This window comes from Chroicocephalus ridibundus, chromosome 1 (assembly GCF_963924245.1).
Source record: "Chroicocephalus ridibundus chromosome 1, bChrRid1.1, whole genome shotgun sequence".
Taxonomy (NCBI): domain Eukaryota; kingdom Metazoa; phylum Chordata; class Aves; order Charadriiformes; family Laridae; genus Chroicocephalus; species Chroicocephalus ridibundus.
Genome location: NC_086284.1, coordinates 7,824,524 through 7,841,041, shown reverse-complemented (window position 1 = coordinate 7,841,041; position 16,518 = coordinate 7,824,524). Strand labels below are relative to the sequence as shown.

The 16,518-nt window shown below is 42.3% G+C and overlaps 1 protein-coding gene across 2 annotated transcripts in view; it reads left to right on the top strand.

Moving 5' to 3' along the window:
- The window catches only part of UVRAG (UV radiation resistance associated), a 111,037-nt gene that overhangs the window by 28,788 nt on the left and 65,731 nt on the right, over positions 1–16,518 (top strand). For both annotated transcript variants that reach the window (XM_063327196.1, XM_063327187.1), the window contains one exon: positions 2,242–2,327. In XM_063327196.1, coding sequence (XP_063183266.1) covers positions 2,242–2,327 — 86 coding nt within the window. The remainder of the gene's footprint in view (positions 1–2,241; positions 2,328–16,518) is intronic.

Genomic DNA, 16,518 nt, shown 5'->3' with positions numbered 1-16,518 from the left:
TATTTCTCTCCGCTGCACGCGGTGTCCGTCACTGCAGGTAGAGTCTTTCCCCATATATGCATTTTTTTATTTTATTTTTAGCAGCTAGATCCTGGCCACTCTGCACAAGCAAAGCCTTTTTGTGTGTTTGCAAATACACGTGCCTGTATCTAACAAATGCTGTGGCAGAGAAGTGGACAAACTCCCCTTTCAAAGGGCAAACTTCTTTAATAGCGAAGTCTGAAACCCTTCCATTGCACGTTCTGCGAGTTTCCTCAGAGTTGAACAGTTTGTATTGACCACATGGTGCCTGATTCTTCGGGAATTTCCTTTCAACGCACTGTGGTACAGGTGAAAAATAAAAGGCTGAAATATGTGGCTATATTATTCTAGGTTGCTCCACTCTATCTCTGAAAAAATTTTATACTTTCCGAAGGCAGTGTTTCTTGAAACAAGATCAACTCCATGGTGTAAAATGGTGATGGTGGTAGTTGTACGTTTTCAGTTTTCCACCATCCTAACTTCATTCAGGCTTTAAGATGTCTTAATTCTGATGTTTTTTCAGGGGATATATGTATAGATTTCAGTATGTGGGATCCAACATCGTGAGAATGGAAATGAGGAGCTGAGAGAGCTGCTGCTAAGCATCATATTGCAATAGAAGCACCACAATGTAGCATACAGATCTCATGATTATTTAGGTGGAACCGTATTTTTGGTGGAAAGGAATGTCTGCTGCCTGGCTAACAGTTGTGTCAGTAGATGTTAGAATAGAATCATAGAATCATTTAGGTTGGAAAAGACCCTTGGGATCATCGAGTTCAACCATCAACTCCACTCTACAAAGTTCTCCCTTACACCATATCCCCCAACACCACATCTAAACGAGTCTTAAACACCTCCAGGGATGGTGACTCCACCACCTCCCTGGGCAGCCTGTTCCAGTGTCTGACCACTCTTTCTGGGAAGAATTTTTTCCTAATGTCCATCTGGGAAGAATTTTTTCCTAATGTCCAGCCTAAACCTACCCTGCTGCAGCTTGAACCCATTCCCTCTTGTTCTATCGCTAAGTACCTGTGAGAAGAGACCAGCACCAACCTCTCTACAGTGTCCTTTCAAGTAGTTGTAGAGAGTGATGAGGTCTCCCCTCAGCCTCCTCTTCCTCAAACTGAACAGTCCCAGCTCCTTCCATCGCTCCTCATAAGATTTATTCTCCAGGCCCTTCACCAGCTTCGTTGCCCTCCTCTGCACTCGCTCCAGCACCTCGGTGTCTCTCTCGTATTGAGGTGCCCAGAACTGGACACAATACTCAAGGTGTGGCCTCACCAGTGCTGAGTACAGGGGGACGATCACCCCCCTCCTTCTGCTGGTCACACTGAGATGTAACTCTGCATTTCAACGTCTTCTATATAGAAACAGCCTGTTGAGGCAGGAAAGAATACATAGGCAGGGATTGTGCTACTCGGAGTACATCTGTATCACTGCTGGAAAACTAGCTGATCAGCTGGGGCTACATCATACACTGAAATAAATGCCTTTTTTCCTACAATCCATAAAGTTTCTGACAATGCTGCCGAATGGTTTGACCTGCTTAAAATTCGCTTTATCATGTGAAGAAACAGTTCCGAGTTTGTGGTGTTTCTAGGAATTTGTGTGACTATGTCTGATAAGGAAAAGCTCAGTATCTGGCCTTTGCAGCATGAAGAACTGCTGTTTTGATGCCTCTTGTGCGGAACGTATGCTTTGGTCTCTTAAGAATGACATAAGGGTTTGTTTTGGGTTTTTTTTTTTTGGTAACTTCCAGAAACTTGTTCACATATTCAAAAGTAGGGTTGCTTTGACCTTTTAAATGTGTTACAATGTGGATAAAGAACAGAGCTTTATCTCACGGTCTTGTACATCTGAATGGGCTCTCAGGTCTGAAGCTGCAGACTGGCAGTACTGTAAATTGCATCCGTTGGTATTTCTGTGCATAAAATTTGTGCAGTAATAGATTATAAAATTCAAGAAAACACACTCTGTGTCTAGAACACAGAGTGATAGATCATTAACATCTTTAGAGGTGTTGCTGTAGGCCAGACTTGAACTTGCTGTTATTGCTGCCTTAAATTATTTCTACCTACCGTACATAAAACTTTATGAAAACAGATTTAAAATACATTAAATACAAGATCATTTGTTATCCCACCGCAAGTGCATGCTTTTAGTCAAGATGGAAAAAATTTTTGATTCTCAAATTAACATTCTTTCTTTGCCTTTAAGGATCACTCAGGTACCCTGAAGAATAGTCTTCTCCAGGTGGATCAGAACTGCGTTCGTAACTCTTATGATGTCTTCTCTTTGCTTAGGTAAGGTTTTTTGAGAATATTATTTGTAGCTGTTGTAATTTCTTTAGTATGGAAGGAGCCTTTCCAAATTAAAAAAAACAAACAAACAAACAAAAAACCAAAACAAAAACAGGCAAACAAAAAACAAAACAAAACCAACCAAACAAAAAACCCCCAAACAAACACTTTTTGGACTGGAATGTGCAAAGGAGATACTTAAGTAGTGCTGCTTTGCTGCTGGTAGCAAGGAGATGGGCCTCAATGTGTGTTCTTTGGTGGTCTCTAGGCTTCTGCCACGTGGACGTTTGAGCGCTCTGAACCAGAGCTGGCTGTGTAGCCCATGGACTTGCCTTGTGAATGTTGAAATCGTGGACCTTCTCTGTTAGAGGGCTTCTGCGGAAAGCCCCTGCTCTGTTCTCCTTAACAAAATTAAAATTTCTTTAAATAAATTAGAACAACGGAAAATAAACAACTTGCCAAAACTTGACGCTGTAGTTGAAACAAAACAGCTATACGCCTAAGTGTGTGTGTGTGTGTCTGAGTTGTGTTGTTTTTTTTTATTTTTTTAATGTTGAGCCACTGAATTGAATTTACCTTTTGCATAGTTCTTCCTTGTAATCCAGAATAAAGACACTGCGTAGTCAGGACTCAGTTACTTCAACGCATGTATAGTATAAGGAAGGTATGGTAACTGCACTTTTGGGTGGTTACCTAGGTGTCTCTGGTGACGAAAAACATGAAATTCTAGTATGAAGGTAAACGAGAAGGCCTTTTCCAGATCTGCTTTAATTATAACTGGTCAAGAATGTTAGCTGTGGGGAAATCAATAAAGGTTTTAAACACTGTTGGTAGGTGGGTGTTGAGGAATTTGTATTCAAAAGGTGCTTTACAAGACAGGTTGATAACTTCAGTTCTGCAGTAATAGCAATAGATATGCTAGTAAAGAAAGTTTTGAAATGGAAATGTTTAATATGCTTTGAAAAGTCTTTAGAAAAATGCATTTGTGTTTTTATCAGTTGTGAAAGTTGAATGCACTTGATAGAGTTAACAGCAGGTGTCAGTGTTGCCTGTATGAAGTGTTAGCTCTGTATTTTGTAGTGAAGAAAGCGGGAGGAAAAGTTAGCTCTAGGTTGCTTATTCAGAAGTCTTTATTTTATAAGCTCTCTTAAAATTTAAATGCGCTGTTTCTTGATTCTGTAAAGCATATTTAAACTAAAGGCTGCTTATTAAATGTCTGTCTTCTGTACTTTTAGTGGAAAACAACCAGGGGGCGCGTTAGCAAGTTCTGGTTACGTTCTGGCACAGTCCAGTCTTACGCTACCTAACATTAAATCTTTGTTAAACAGAGGGAAGAAAACATGTGCCAGTCATCCTGATTGCTTTGTTCATGCATCTTTTTCACGTTTCATTTGCATTTCTTTGTAGTATGAAGCACAGTCCAGAAAAAACACTCACTATTATACCAGCTGGTCATGAACTTGACTGACTGGAGCCCTGCCTAATCTGAGTTGTGGTCTTTCTTCTGAAAGTGTCTGTCTGTCATAAATCTGATGAAAAATGAAGGTGTCAGCTTTGATAAAGCTCCCCTTGCTGGGTGCTCACCCATGCTGTTTTGAAACCTGATTACGGGAGCCGTGCACTTTGCTCGGTCTTGGGAAGGTGAGAGTCCACACGCTGTCTCTTACAGTTTCTAGGCTCTTGGGAATAGTTCCTGTTTAGCGTGGACTCAGAGCTAAGACATCTTCCTCTTTTTTTTTTTTTTTTTTGCTTTGTCCTAGAAGGAACAATTTTTTTCCCGTCTTTAGTACCAGCCCTGCTGCTGATTATATTTCAGTGGATTCTACATACCTATCAAGGAGTATATATTGCCTTGTCTAGTTCCAGCAGGAGTTAGAAGATCTAATTTGTGACCATACTTAGCTGCTATTTTTACCTGTTTCTTTCCTAGCTAGGAAAGCTCTTCAGGAACTGAGGCAAAATCCTCTGTGGAATACTGAATTCTTTTTCCTCCCTCTCACATTAACTCTGCTTTTTTACAGGTACACTTTCTCTACTGCTGCTTACCTTTGATATCTAGCTCAAAAAGACTAGTGATAGTGTTTATTTCTTTTAAAATCATCTCTAGTCTCTTTTTGTGAGGTGTCTTTTTTTTTTCTTTCTTTTTTCCTTTTACCAAACAGTCTGCTTTGCCACCTCCTACAGGAGTCCAGCCTTGAGTAACTAGCCCGTGAACTCTTTCCAAAGATAGCTTTTGTGAGCGCATGTTCCACTTACAGCCAGAAGAGAGAGACGGGTATAATTTGAGTTGTGACTCATTTGACAGGACATGTACTTTGGGAGGAAATGAATCGCTGTCTGCCTGCTGCTGTCCATTGGCTATAAAGAGAATAGGCAGGTGTCTACACCATAAAGGTTTGCATCTGACCACATAAATCCCACATTTTGAAGACTTCCTCATGATATGATATTTGTCTGTAGTAAAAATTCACAAGCTGCGCATGGGGTTTCCTAATGTTTTCACGAGGCATGTGAATCTGAAGAACAGCTTGTCCTGGCTTGGTTTAAACCTCTCAAAAAGGGAAGCAAGTCCTGGGGATGGTGGTCTCTGCATCCCAGTTATTCTGATGGTACCGTGCTACCAGGTGTGGCATAGCCACCATGATCAGCTCTGCAGTGTCAAAATCAAATTGAGAGAGAAGGTTCTAGTTCAACTCTTAACTCTTGGAAAAACTGCAAAATGAGAATTTATGTGGTTGACCTCTGTCTGCTGTCAAAACTGATTTTTTTTTTTTTTTTACTCCTCAGAAGAAGTTAAAAACTTCTAAACTTGTGAATAGGCCTTAATGAAAAGCACGTGCTTGGCTCCAATTATGTTGATTAAAAAAAAAAATTAATTAGGATTGCCAGACTGTGTGAGCAGTAGAGAATTTTTTGAGTGTTGGATTAAAATAGTGCCTATGTGCTCAGATGCTTAATTACATGGATTTACAAGTTAATTAAGCATGAGGAAAAGTTTAAGTACCCAGACAGGGTACTTTACACAAGGAAGTTCTCAGCACCTCTGTAGCTCGTGAACCTTCTTGTTTTGGGGGGGACAAGATCCTCAGGCAAACATAGTGGTGCTAATTAGTTATTCATGCCATATGGAAATGACGAATGTTCTTCCAGCCATTTGTTTTAAAAACGCTAACTAACAAAAATTAACCACCCCAACTGGAAAGCTAAAATTTTGAGGGTTTTTTGTCCCTTGGCCATATTGTCAGATTTCCTGAAAAGAGGTCACTTAAAGGCTTTCTAAATATTATGTAGCTGGTAATAATAGGTTATACAGTAACACGTTTCACCTTTCACATAACACTTAAAATGGGCCAAATACATCTGAGGTCATGTTCTGGACATGTCTCCATAACCAAACTCTCGGCACGTTTGCAGCACTAATGGGAATAGATTTTATATTTAGTATTCTCTTAGTTTTCTATCCTTCCTTTTCTTTAAACTTTGAAAAAATGGTCCTTTCAATATTAAGTGGTGTTGGGAAGATGGGGTATGCTGTCAATTACTAAAGAAAGAGCTTAAAATCCTGTATGATAAAATTTTATGTCAGTTCCTAAATACAAAAAAATAATATCTGGTATTCTACAACAGCTTTTCATGGTATTGTGACACTTAGAGCAATTGGCTGGCTAATAGCTTTTGTGCTTTTAAATATGTGAGCACCTGAAATCCTCCCAAATTCTGCCTGGAGACAAAAAGTGCTCTAAGAATTTGTGAAACCTGCCCCTTTGAAGTTTTGCTTCCTGTATTTTTATCTCTCCAGTCAAACCTGCTTTCTCTGTGGTTTAACTGTTCCATCAGCAGATGGGATGGTACATTTGTGCTATTTGGCCAGCTAGTTAATGCAAATTGAAATAATTTCGATTGTATTTTTGTTTTTTAAAAAATATATTTTTTTTTAACAGTAAAAGTTGATACTTGTACAATTTGAGTGGTGGAGATGAGGACAAGACCAACTCCAGGCAACTGCTGTAATATTGCTAATATCTAACCTGGCTGAAGTTGATTTAACTAATACTACTAGGTGTCAAAGGGCTTCCTCTGCTACTGCCATGTGTGCATCTGATCTAGTGGATTAAATCTCTAAATCTAGAGCAACTCCACAGACCACACAGGCTGCGCCTTCATCAAGCACAAGAAGTTCTTGCAGTTCTAGTGATAAGCAAATAAATCTGGATGCAGTGCCCTGGACAGGTAAATACGACTTTTCAAACCAGGTCGTAACACTAAGTGAACAATTTCCCTGTGTTCCACATCACAACAGCGATGGTTCGGTGACTTGAAATGGCCCAAGATTGCCAGGGACAAGACACTGCTTTGCAAAGGTCCAGAGCTTAACTTCTGAACCAGCAACTAAATACTACTTTCTAGGTTGGGGGCTCCAAAAAGCTTGCAGTGCACTCTTGAACACTGGATGTGTTGATGCATTACAAGTAGAAATATAAATTATTAGAAATTGTCTTAAATCCTAGTGTCTTAAGTATGCCCGTCTTCTTCGGGTTTCATAATCTGTCATAGGCCAGGAGTATGCTTCAGGTGACAGGCTTTGTTTCAGGATTTGCAATTTGTAATCATAGAATTATAGAATGGTTTGGGTTGGAAGGGACCTTAAAGATCATCCAGTTCCAAGCCCCTGCCCTGGGCAGGGACACCTCCCGCTCTAGACCAGGTACCTCCAAGCCCCGTACAACGTGGCCTTGAACCCCTCCAGGGATGGGGCAGCCACAGCTTCTCTGGGCAACCTGGGCCAGGGGCTCACCACCCTCACAGCCAAGAATTTCTGCCTAATATCTCATCTCAATCTCCCCTCTTTCAGTGTAAAACCCTTCCCCCTCGTCCCATGGCTCCCCTCCCTCATCCAGAGTCCCTCCCCAGCTTTCCTGGAGCCCCTTGAGGGACTGGAAGGGGCTCCAAGGTCTCCCTGGAGCCTTCTCTTCTCCAGGCTGAACCCCCCCAACTCTCTCAGCCTGTCCTCCCAGCAGAGGGGCTCCAGCCCTCCCAGCATCTCCGGGGCCTCCTCTGGCCCCGCTCCAACAGCTCCATGTCTCTCCTGTGCTGAGGCCCCAGAGCTGGAGGCAGCACTGCAGGGGGGTCTCCCCCGAGCAGAGCAGAGGGGCAGAATCCCCCCCCTCGCCCTGCTGCCCACGCTGCTGGGGATACAGCCCAGGCTGCGGGGGGGTTTCTGGGTGGAGAGTGCATGTCTTATCACTGAAGAGATACTAAAGAATACAAATGTAGGTGGCATTTGTCTGCGATCTGAAACTTTGAGATTTTGGTAAAATTGACTATCTTAAGTAACCAAGACTGAAATGTGGGGTCGCAATATTGAATTGGCTTTTTTTTAGCTCTACCTATCTTAGGAAAAAAGCTTTTTAATGAATACATTACTCGTGTGTTTAAATTCTTCCATCTTTATTAGCAGTCTTATTGAACGAATAGAGCGTCCACAAGTTGATCTCTGAAAGTAGAAATAGAGACAGAAGTGCGTGGTCAAAGTAAGCAGTTGTAGTGTTGAAAATCTCATGAGTAGCGCGGAGTAGTTTCTGAGACTACAGAGTCAGTGGAACTGCACACGCGAAATGTAGTAACTGCCTTTGGGTAGCTATTTTTAACACATGGAAATTATGCTAAACTTGAAGAGCGTTTATGAACTCTCTTTTTCATAAGCTCTTTGAGTGGGGAATGATGGAGTGAGCAAGGTCTTCATGGCCTTAAACTGCTTTGTGCTAAGGTGTATCTCAGGGGTACATTAACCTGGTTACAGCTATGGAGAAGCCCGAGACAAGTCAGCCTTGAACAATTCTGGAGCGTCCTGTCTTGACAGCCAATAGGTCAGTCAGACTTTGCTACTGTATAGTTGCTATAAGCAGCAATTCCAAACTTGAGGCTTCCAAACCTTTGGTGAGGTGAAAAGGAGGGAAAGCAGGAAGAAAACCTGCTACCAGTGACGCTCTAACTTTGCGGGGTTGTGCAGCATCTGCTAACAAGCCCAGAGGTGAACCACACAAAGCTGTACTGTCTTTGGAACGTTCCTTGAAGTTCCTCTACTTCCACCCTCATCTCCGTGAAAGATGTGAACCCAAAAGACTGGAATAGGTAGGATTCTGCCCCCAGCGTCTGCGGTTCTGACTGCATGGAAATAGAGAGTTGCTCTTTGCTACCCTATTCCTTTTAGGATGCTGGTAGGTGCGTATTTAGAGATAAGGAGAGGTATGAAAGACTTCTTCTCATTGTAAAATATGCACCGACAGTTAAGTCTTTTGTTTCTAGCTTTTTCCTTTGCTGTTCTTTCCTCAGAGAAGGATCCCAAGTCATAGCCGTGTCCAAAACCTTTGTAAATGCGGTAGTTATGGATGTTCATGCAGTAGGAACAGCGCCACGTCCTGTGAAGGTGGCGAGTGTGTGGCAGAAAAAGTCTCCCACTGATACCCTGATGCTTTTCCAGTGCCTTGTTCTAGCTTTCCCTGTGAGTATCTTAGCAATCAAATTGCTGGATCGTGTCACAGACTTTCAGACTTTAATGTTGCTGCTGCTGCTGCCATCGCCCTCTCCCAGCAGATGTGGAAATATGCAGTCTCAAGTGTGGAATGAGTAGCAGGGTTCTTCTTAGCCCGACTTGTAAAATCAGTAAGTTCCTCTGCTAAAACTTCCCTTTGCTAGTGATAAGTGTCGTTGTTTTTCTGTGATGGCCAGGCTTGATGTTTCTAACTGGGAAAGATTTCCACCTGGAAGACTTGGCTCTCCATACTGTATAGGCAGCCAAGACAAGGCAGGCATCCCCTTGGCTTTGGACATGAAAACCCAGGTGGCCTAAGGCCAGGATAAATAAATATGAACTGTAATCGGACCTCTTGAGTGCTTCTGTATACTTCAGTAAGCAGTACTGAAATGGATGAGCGGTATAACAAGTGTCATCTCTCTTGGCCTAAAAACCATGTGGGTTGGAATTGTGAGGTGGTGTCTTCCTGGGAAGCAGGGATGGAGAATGGAAACTGGGATCTGAATTTTTTTTTTTTTTGAGGGGTTCCTTAGAGATTTTGATCTATGGAATCAAACTTTCAGACAATTCTGTTCCCAGGCATTGAACTTGTGTGGTGCTAAGCTATATGGAAACTGATGCTAATCAATCATCAGAGGAGTCAATTTACAAACCTGACTTTTGCCAAAATCTGTAGAAGAGAGGGGCATGGGTCATAGCAAGTTGAAACAGTCCATGAAGCATGAGAGAGGTGGGGTTTTTTTGTATGTTAACTTAGCCGCAGGGTTAGTAGTCTTCTGCTGCTACTCTTATCTTTGGCTTTCCTAATATGCCATATGGAATAAAACACCGCTACAGTGGCAGTTTTTTAGCGTAAGTGTGATAGGCATGTTGCTAGTTCTTGATCAGATTTGGTTTCAGAGCACTGTTAAGAGAGCGATTACACAGAACTGTGCAGAACTTCAAAAATAGCGTTCTTCTTTATTTGTGACGGCATGTAAAAGCCCATATCAGTGAAGCAATATTCAATTAGATTAGAAGTCATGACCCACTCCTTCTCGTATTTCTGGCTTTATTAGATTTGATGAAAAACAGAGCGTGTCACTTAACTAAATGACTTTCTAACAGTTACCTGCAAGTGTTCGAGAAGGAGGATTTTGTGAGCAATGGCATTGGTGCTCCTGTTTATTTTTGTTAGGACTTTGTCCTGGATATGGTTATAAGAACGATACAGCTAATTGCTTTATCTTTCAGCCTGGGCAAAGATTATAGTGAACGTGGAGCAGTGAGTTGAGTAGGACTAGAGCAGTGATGGTCCCCCTGTACTGGGCACTGGTGAGGCCCCACCTCGAGTGCTGTGTCCAGTTTTGGGCCCCTCACCACACAAAAAGCCATTGAGGTGCTGGAGCGTGTCCAGAGAAGGGCACCGGAGGTGGTGAGGGGTCTGGAGCACAAGTCTGGTGAGGAGCAGCTGAGGGAGCTGGGGGTGTTCAGCCTGGAGAAAAGGAGGCTGAGGGGGGACCTTCTCGCTCTCTACAACCCCCTGAAAGGAGGGGGTAGCCAGGGGGGGTCGGGCTCTTCTCCCAAGGAGCGGGCAATGGGACAAGAGGAAACAGCCTCAAGTTGTGCCAGGGGAGGTTTAGGATGGATATTAGGAAAAATTTCTTCCCCGAAAGGGTTGTCAAGCATTGGAACGTGCTGCCCAGGGCAGTGGTGGAGTCACAATCCCTGGAGGGATTTAAAAGATAGACAGGCATGGTGCTTAGGGATATGGTTTAGTGATGGTTTTTGTCAGTGTTAGGTTGATGGTTGGACTCGATGATCTGAAAGGTCCCTTCCAACCTAGGCAATTCTATGAGAATTCCAAGCAGGGCAGGGTGGGGAAGGTATATATGACTGAGAAGCTGCGGAATACTCCTGTGAGCCTTAATGACCAGCCTTTTGCCTGGTGGGAGATCTCTCTTCTCTACTTCAGCTGCAGAATTGCACCTTCCCTTGGAAGTAAACTTTGATTTGAGTTTGGGGATGGCTTCCAGGAAAAAGTGCAGTGGTGTGCAGCTCGAAAAAATGAGTCACCTGAATATTGACTGATGTTTCTCCTCCTCCTCCCTCCGGTGGGTAAGACTCAGTTGTCACAAACACCTTATCGGTTGTGTGGACTGCCAGTGGAAGAACACAATCAACTTGAGAGCAGCGGTTTCCCTTTTTGGGTGGAGCCTGTAACCCATTCAACCCGAATTTATGCATCTCCCTTTTCACTTGTGTGGTGAGCTCCAGTCTTAGCCTCGCTCACTGTCTCAGAGCAAGAAATGAATCTTAAGATCTGTTGGCAAGTTACACGTCAGCAAAAGGCTGTTGGATTATACCAGTGTCACTGTCGTGGTAGGAGTCACCTTTACATATTTATGCCCTTCAGAAATTCGTATTTGCATATAACTTACCTTTCTGCTATATACAACATCTTGAATGTGATTGTGTCTGTTGTCCTGGCGGCAAGGTTTCTGTAATCACAAACTGATAAGCACCAGTATAAAGAACAAAAAGAAATATCCTTTTTTATTTGCCACAAATATGTTTGTTCTTCGAATAAAAAAAATCAAGCCATAAATCCCTTGCCATGCATCACAGTCAAATCTTTGAATTGGAGTTGTCCCTGGCCAGGGCAGGGGGTTGGAGTTAGATGATCTTTAAGGTTCCTTCCAACCTAAACCATTCTATGAATAAGGGGACTAGAGACATCTCAGGTTTTGTGACTTAATTTCCGGAAAAAAATTGTTTGTGCTTCACATCAAGACTCTCTTCTGTTGATGCCCTGTGAAGGTGACCTATATACTAGCCGGCTTCTTTAGATGCTCCTCATGCTGGAGGCCAGGACCTCCCCTGCTGCCAGTCCGATAGACCTGTTGGGTTTTTTTTTCCCCATTTGCAAATAGCTCGAAGCATCCAGTGTTGCAGTGTCCGCATGGACTTGATTACTCAAAAACGTAATTTGTGTGTTATAAGACTCAAATTAAAACTGTTTGAAAGAATGATGGAAAGTGTCTGTGCTTCAACAGCACTGTCCTGTTTGAGTTTCTTACAGCGCTGGCTCTGGTAGAGGTTTAATGCCATAAATGAACAAGTCAGACTTGCATTTTATTCTTTTCTTACTCCCTACTGTCTTCTCTCGCCCTACATCTGCTTTTGACAAATTGTAGGTATAGGTTTCTGAGGAAATTGGGAAAGGGAGTATATGATTATAAATTAGAAAAATTTTTCTTGTGGGAAAGCAGATGTAGCAAATGATGGTTTAAGGGGCTATGTAAAATATATGTTATAGCTGGCTGGCACTCTCCATAATCTAATTTCTGGACTGTTATAAGGTAGTATGCATTCCATTTTTTTTTGGAATTTAATAGGAAAGTCTTGGATTATTTTTTCTTTAATAATAGGTTTGGGTATTTTACTTCCAGGATCCTACATCTCACTTATTGCCAGAAGTGTTCTGTTCTGTTTTCTAAATCCCTGGTAGTAATTCTTAGTTTAAATTTAGTCTCATTGTAAACTAAGGTTGTTCTGGCAAATAAGACTGTAGGCATTTATTTCTCTTGTGAGAAGTAGCTGTATTATTTGACTGCTGTAATCAATTGATGTATTTATGGCTTAAAATTCCGTACATGAAAAATCCAGATGTGTCTGATAGAAGCGAATAGATATTTGGAGTGTATGATAGAACTACAAAATCATGTATCAAATGTCTAATAAAGCTGAGACTCTTTCATTAATGTAAATATAAGCATATGTTAGCTTAATAGGCACAACTGTCACTACACTCCAGCTTTCAGGTTTTTTTAAAGATTGCAGCCAGGAATGAACTTGCTGTATAAACTACTAAATCACTAGACTAATTCATGACCAAGAGGGATACCTCAGTTGCAGGATACTGCAGCGTGTCTTAAAGGAAAGAGCTTCAGCTGAACCTTCAAACATCGCCTCAAACGTACTGCACGCTGAAAGAGAGCAAATACGTTGTTACAGCACGTTCCCATAGTGTGAAGTCAAGTTATGTTGGACGTCTGGATTGTGTGGTCTTGGGGAAGTGAGGAAAACCGCTTGATCTTGCAGACAAGGCAAGGATGTTATGGCAAAGAAATCATGTCGTGGTGAAGAAGACAAAAACTTGGCAATCTTTTTTTCCCTCCAAGTCAGTACCCAGGTGGACTTGATCAATAGGACATAGTATGCTAGAGTTGTTTCAAATCTCACAGCCAAGATAGAAGGTAGGGCTTTCTGGGGGGATAAAGAGGGAACAAATTTACGTCAGACTAGAAAAGCCTTGAAGAGACAACCCAAATATCCCATATTTCAGCAACTTGGGAACTATCAATTGAAGAGAAGAGATGTTGAAATTTTCCCTGCTGGCTCTTTGTAGATTGATTAGGGATGCAGCTTTTAGTGGTCTTTGCTTACCGTACATGGCTAATTTTTTTTGTATCTGTCCCATTGTCTCTTAAACTTCCAAAGGAAGGGAAAGTATTTTGTTTCCTCTTAGTCTCCCTCATCTCAGAAAGCAGGTGATATGGGAATGGAAGTAGAACAGCACCTTTGTGGATCTCCACCTCCAAACTATATTAAGGCGGTAAGGAATTTTAATGTCTGTTTTGCTTTCCAGTTCTTTCCCAGGCAGCAGCGTGGAACTCACCTGATGCTGGACAATTGCACGGCAGCTCTCAGGGCCCCAAGCAACAGCAGTAAATCTGTCACGCTTAACGTTCGTATTACTCCGCTGTTGGCTGACAATGGCTGTGAGCTGCTGCAGAGACACCAGAGCAGCCTGCAGACACAGGATGACGACACTGTTGGCTAAATTATCTCTTTAAAAAGGCTTGAGTTTCTGCTGTAACTGGCTTGGCTTTCCTGACTGCCGAAGGAAATTTGGTAGCAGGCCAGTGGCCTCTTGAAGCCCTGAATTAGCTCTTAAAGTGCTATAGAAGTGCTAATTTTAATAATAAATCATAAACCAAAAAAAACCCTTCTTGAACAATCTAGGAGGAATCCTATGTTGGCTGATAGAACATAGATTATGGCATCAGTTGGCTCATCGCTGTCGATTACTAAACTCAGCCGGATTGTACTCAAAGCACAAATTGTGCTAACTTTAGGCTGTGGCATTGTACTTGCATTCAGACTAGAAATGGAAACAATATGAGGTCAATTAATGTTGAAATTTCTCTCCATTCCTTATACATAAATTTTAGTCCAGATTTATGGCCCGAACTTGCTGATCTCCATTCATCGGTGCAATCATAATTGCCTCCACCAAAGTCTGTCTTCTGTGGGCAGAAATGATGGACAAAATTTCAGTGCTGATGTTATTATGGCTTAGTTTGGACTCCCGTTGTTGGATGACCAAAGATTTCCATGTGGGTGCTGTGGGGACTTTTTTGGCTGGGGACAGGAGATTTCTGTTGATAGTTGCTGCTTTTTGTGACATGAAGTCCCTAAAATTTTAATCTTGGAAGGCTTAACTTCAGCTGTGGTTGTGATATTACTGTTACCATTTTAAACTTCTCGGAACAACAGTGAACATACTGGGATTGCAAGAAAGAAAAGTTACTGATACTGGTTAACTCAATGTAAGTGACACTATTTGGCATCAAGGCAGCCAAGTTTAACTGTGGGATGTTTTTATATTGTAAGAAAGGCCTGAATGATGTTTAGCTTAAAAAGAAAACCTTTTCTTATTTAAAATAGACTTGATGGTTGAATTGTTCTGTGTGTCAGTCTTTATAGGTTAGGAATATACCTTTAGATATAGAGTCACCAAATTGAAGTATCCTAAGGTATGTACTGGTTTGAGAAGTCATCCTGAATAGACGTTTGTTCCTTATACTTGGGCACGGGCAGAAGAACTTGAAGCCGTTATAAAATTTGGAGGTTGTTAGCTGAGGATCGCTGTGAGGAATGACGTGGCGAATCGTCATTAATGATTTATCAGTTTCATAAATCTTTTTCAAAGAGTAAACCACTTTTCAGCAGCCAGATTTTGCAACCTGCATGGTGTGATGTGAAGACTTGTAGAATTTCTTTCTTAATCACATACCAGACTAAATTAAAAATGTTCTTCCAGTATAAAATTAGATGAAGGGGAGGGAAAGGGAAATGTCACTCAGTTATTACTCTTTACCTGTAAGTTTTAGCTTTGGGTAAGGCTTTCTTATGTCTGGAAAGAAAATGTTCCAGACTTTTGGATGGAAGCAGGCTGGAAACTATTGAAGTAGGAAACTTAGACTGTGCTGTATAATGTGACAGCAGAGCTCCGAAAGACGTTCAGGATGGTCAGCAAACCTTGGCTTTGACCTGCGTAACCCTATGTTACATAGCTAACAGCCTCAAGATGCATTTGGGAAGGTGGGTGCTATAAGTAGTAGTTCCCAGTAGGAAATAAGTGTTTCCAGGAGGTCTCAGAACTCCATTAGGGATGTGAGACCAAGCCCTTGGGTGACCTGGTGCTGTTGGCCTCAGCAGTTTTACCTCTGGCAATAGCCAGCAGAGCCATGCTATGTGAGATGTGATTTGGATGGGGTACAGCTACCCCTAAAAAGCTCTTGGGCTGCTCGTGGTATGAGCAATCCAAGAAGCTCTAAAGAAACCAAAGGAATCACTTAGATTTTTGTTTCAAATCATACTGTTACAGAGAGTGGTGTTTAGGAGAAGTGATAGTGTGAAGGAACTGAAGGTGTCTGATGACTTAAATGTATTCACTTAAAGTAACGCCATGTAAAAGTCCTAAATCACAATAACCTTGTTTAATATTACTAGCACTGCTTGCTCTCTGTTGTCCGTGTATAATCTCCTCTTCCAGTATCTGTTTGCTGTGCCAGGTGCCTTGGGCACTGTCCTCGCACTGATTGACCAATATGTAATGTGTGCTGATGAGTTCAGATGGGATGATGGTGTGAGGAGTAATGCTTTGTGGTTGCTCATATTTGAAGGATGTAGCCTGGTTATCTTGGTCTAGCTGCCTACAGACCATTATAGAATCATATAATGGTTTGGGTTGGAACGGACTTTAAAGATCATCTCATTCCAACCCCCCTGCCCTGGGCAGGGACACCTCCCACTAGACCAGGTTGCTCCCAGCCACATACAGCCTGGTCTTGAACCCCTCCAGGGATGGGACAGCCACAGCTTCTCTGGACAACCTGTTCCAGTGCCTCACCATCCTCACAGTAAAGAATTTCTTCCTAATATCTAATTTAAATCTTCCCTCTTTCAGTTTAAAGCCATTACCCCTTGTCCTATCATTACACTCCCTGACAAAGAGTCCCTCCCCATCCTTCCTGTAGGCCCCCTTTAAGTACTGGAAGGCCGCTATAAGGTCTCCTCGGAGCCTTCTCTTCTCCAGGCTGAACATCCCCAACTCTCTCAGCCTGTCCTCGCAGCAGAGGGGCTCCAGCCCTCGGATCATCTTCGTGGCCCTCCAATGGACCTGTTCCAACAGATCCATGTCTTTCTTGTGCTGAGGACTCCAGAGCTGCATGCAGTACTCCATTAAAGCTCATCAGCCAAGAACTTCAAATAGCAACGCCTCAATTGCTTATAAATCTGGAAGAGTTTAGAGAATGTGAAAGGAAAGGAGCCGAGTAGCCTCTTCGATGTGCTCTAGTGCTTTGGTCCCTGGCTCACAGCAAATTCATA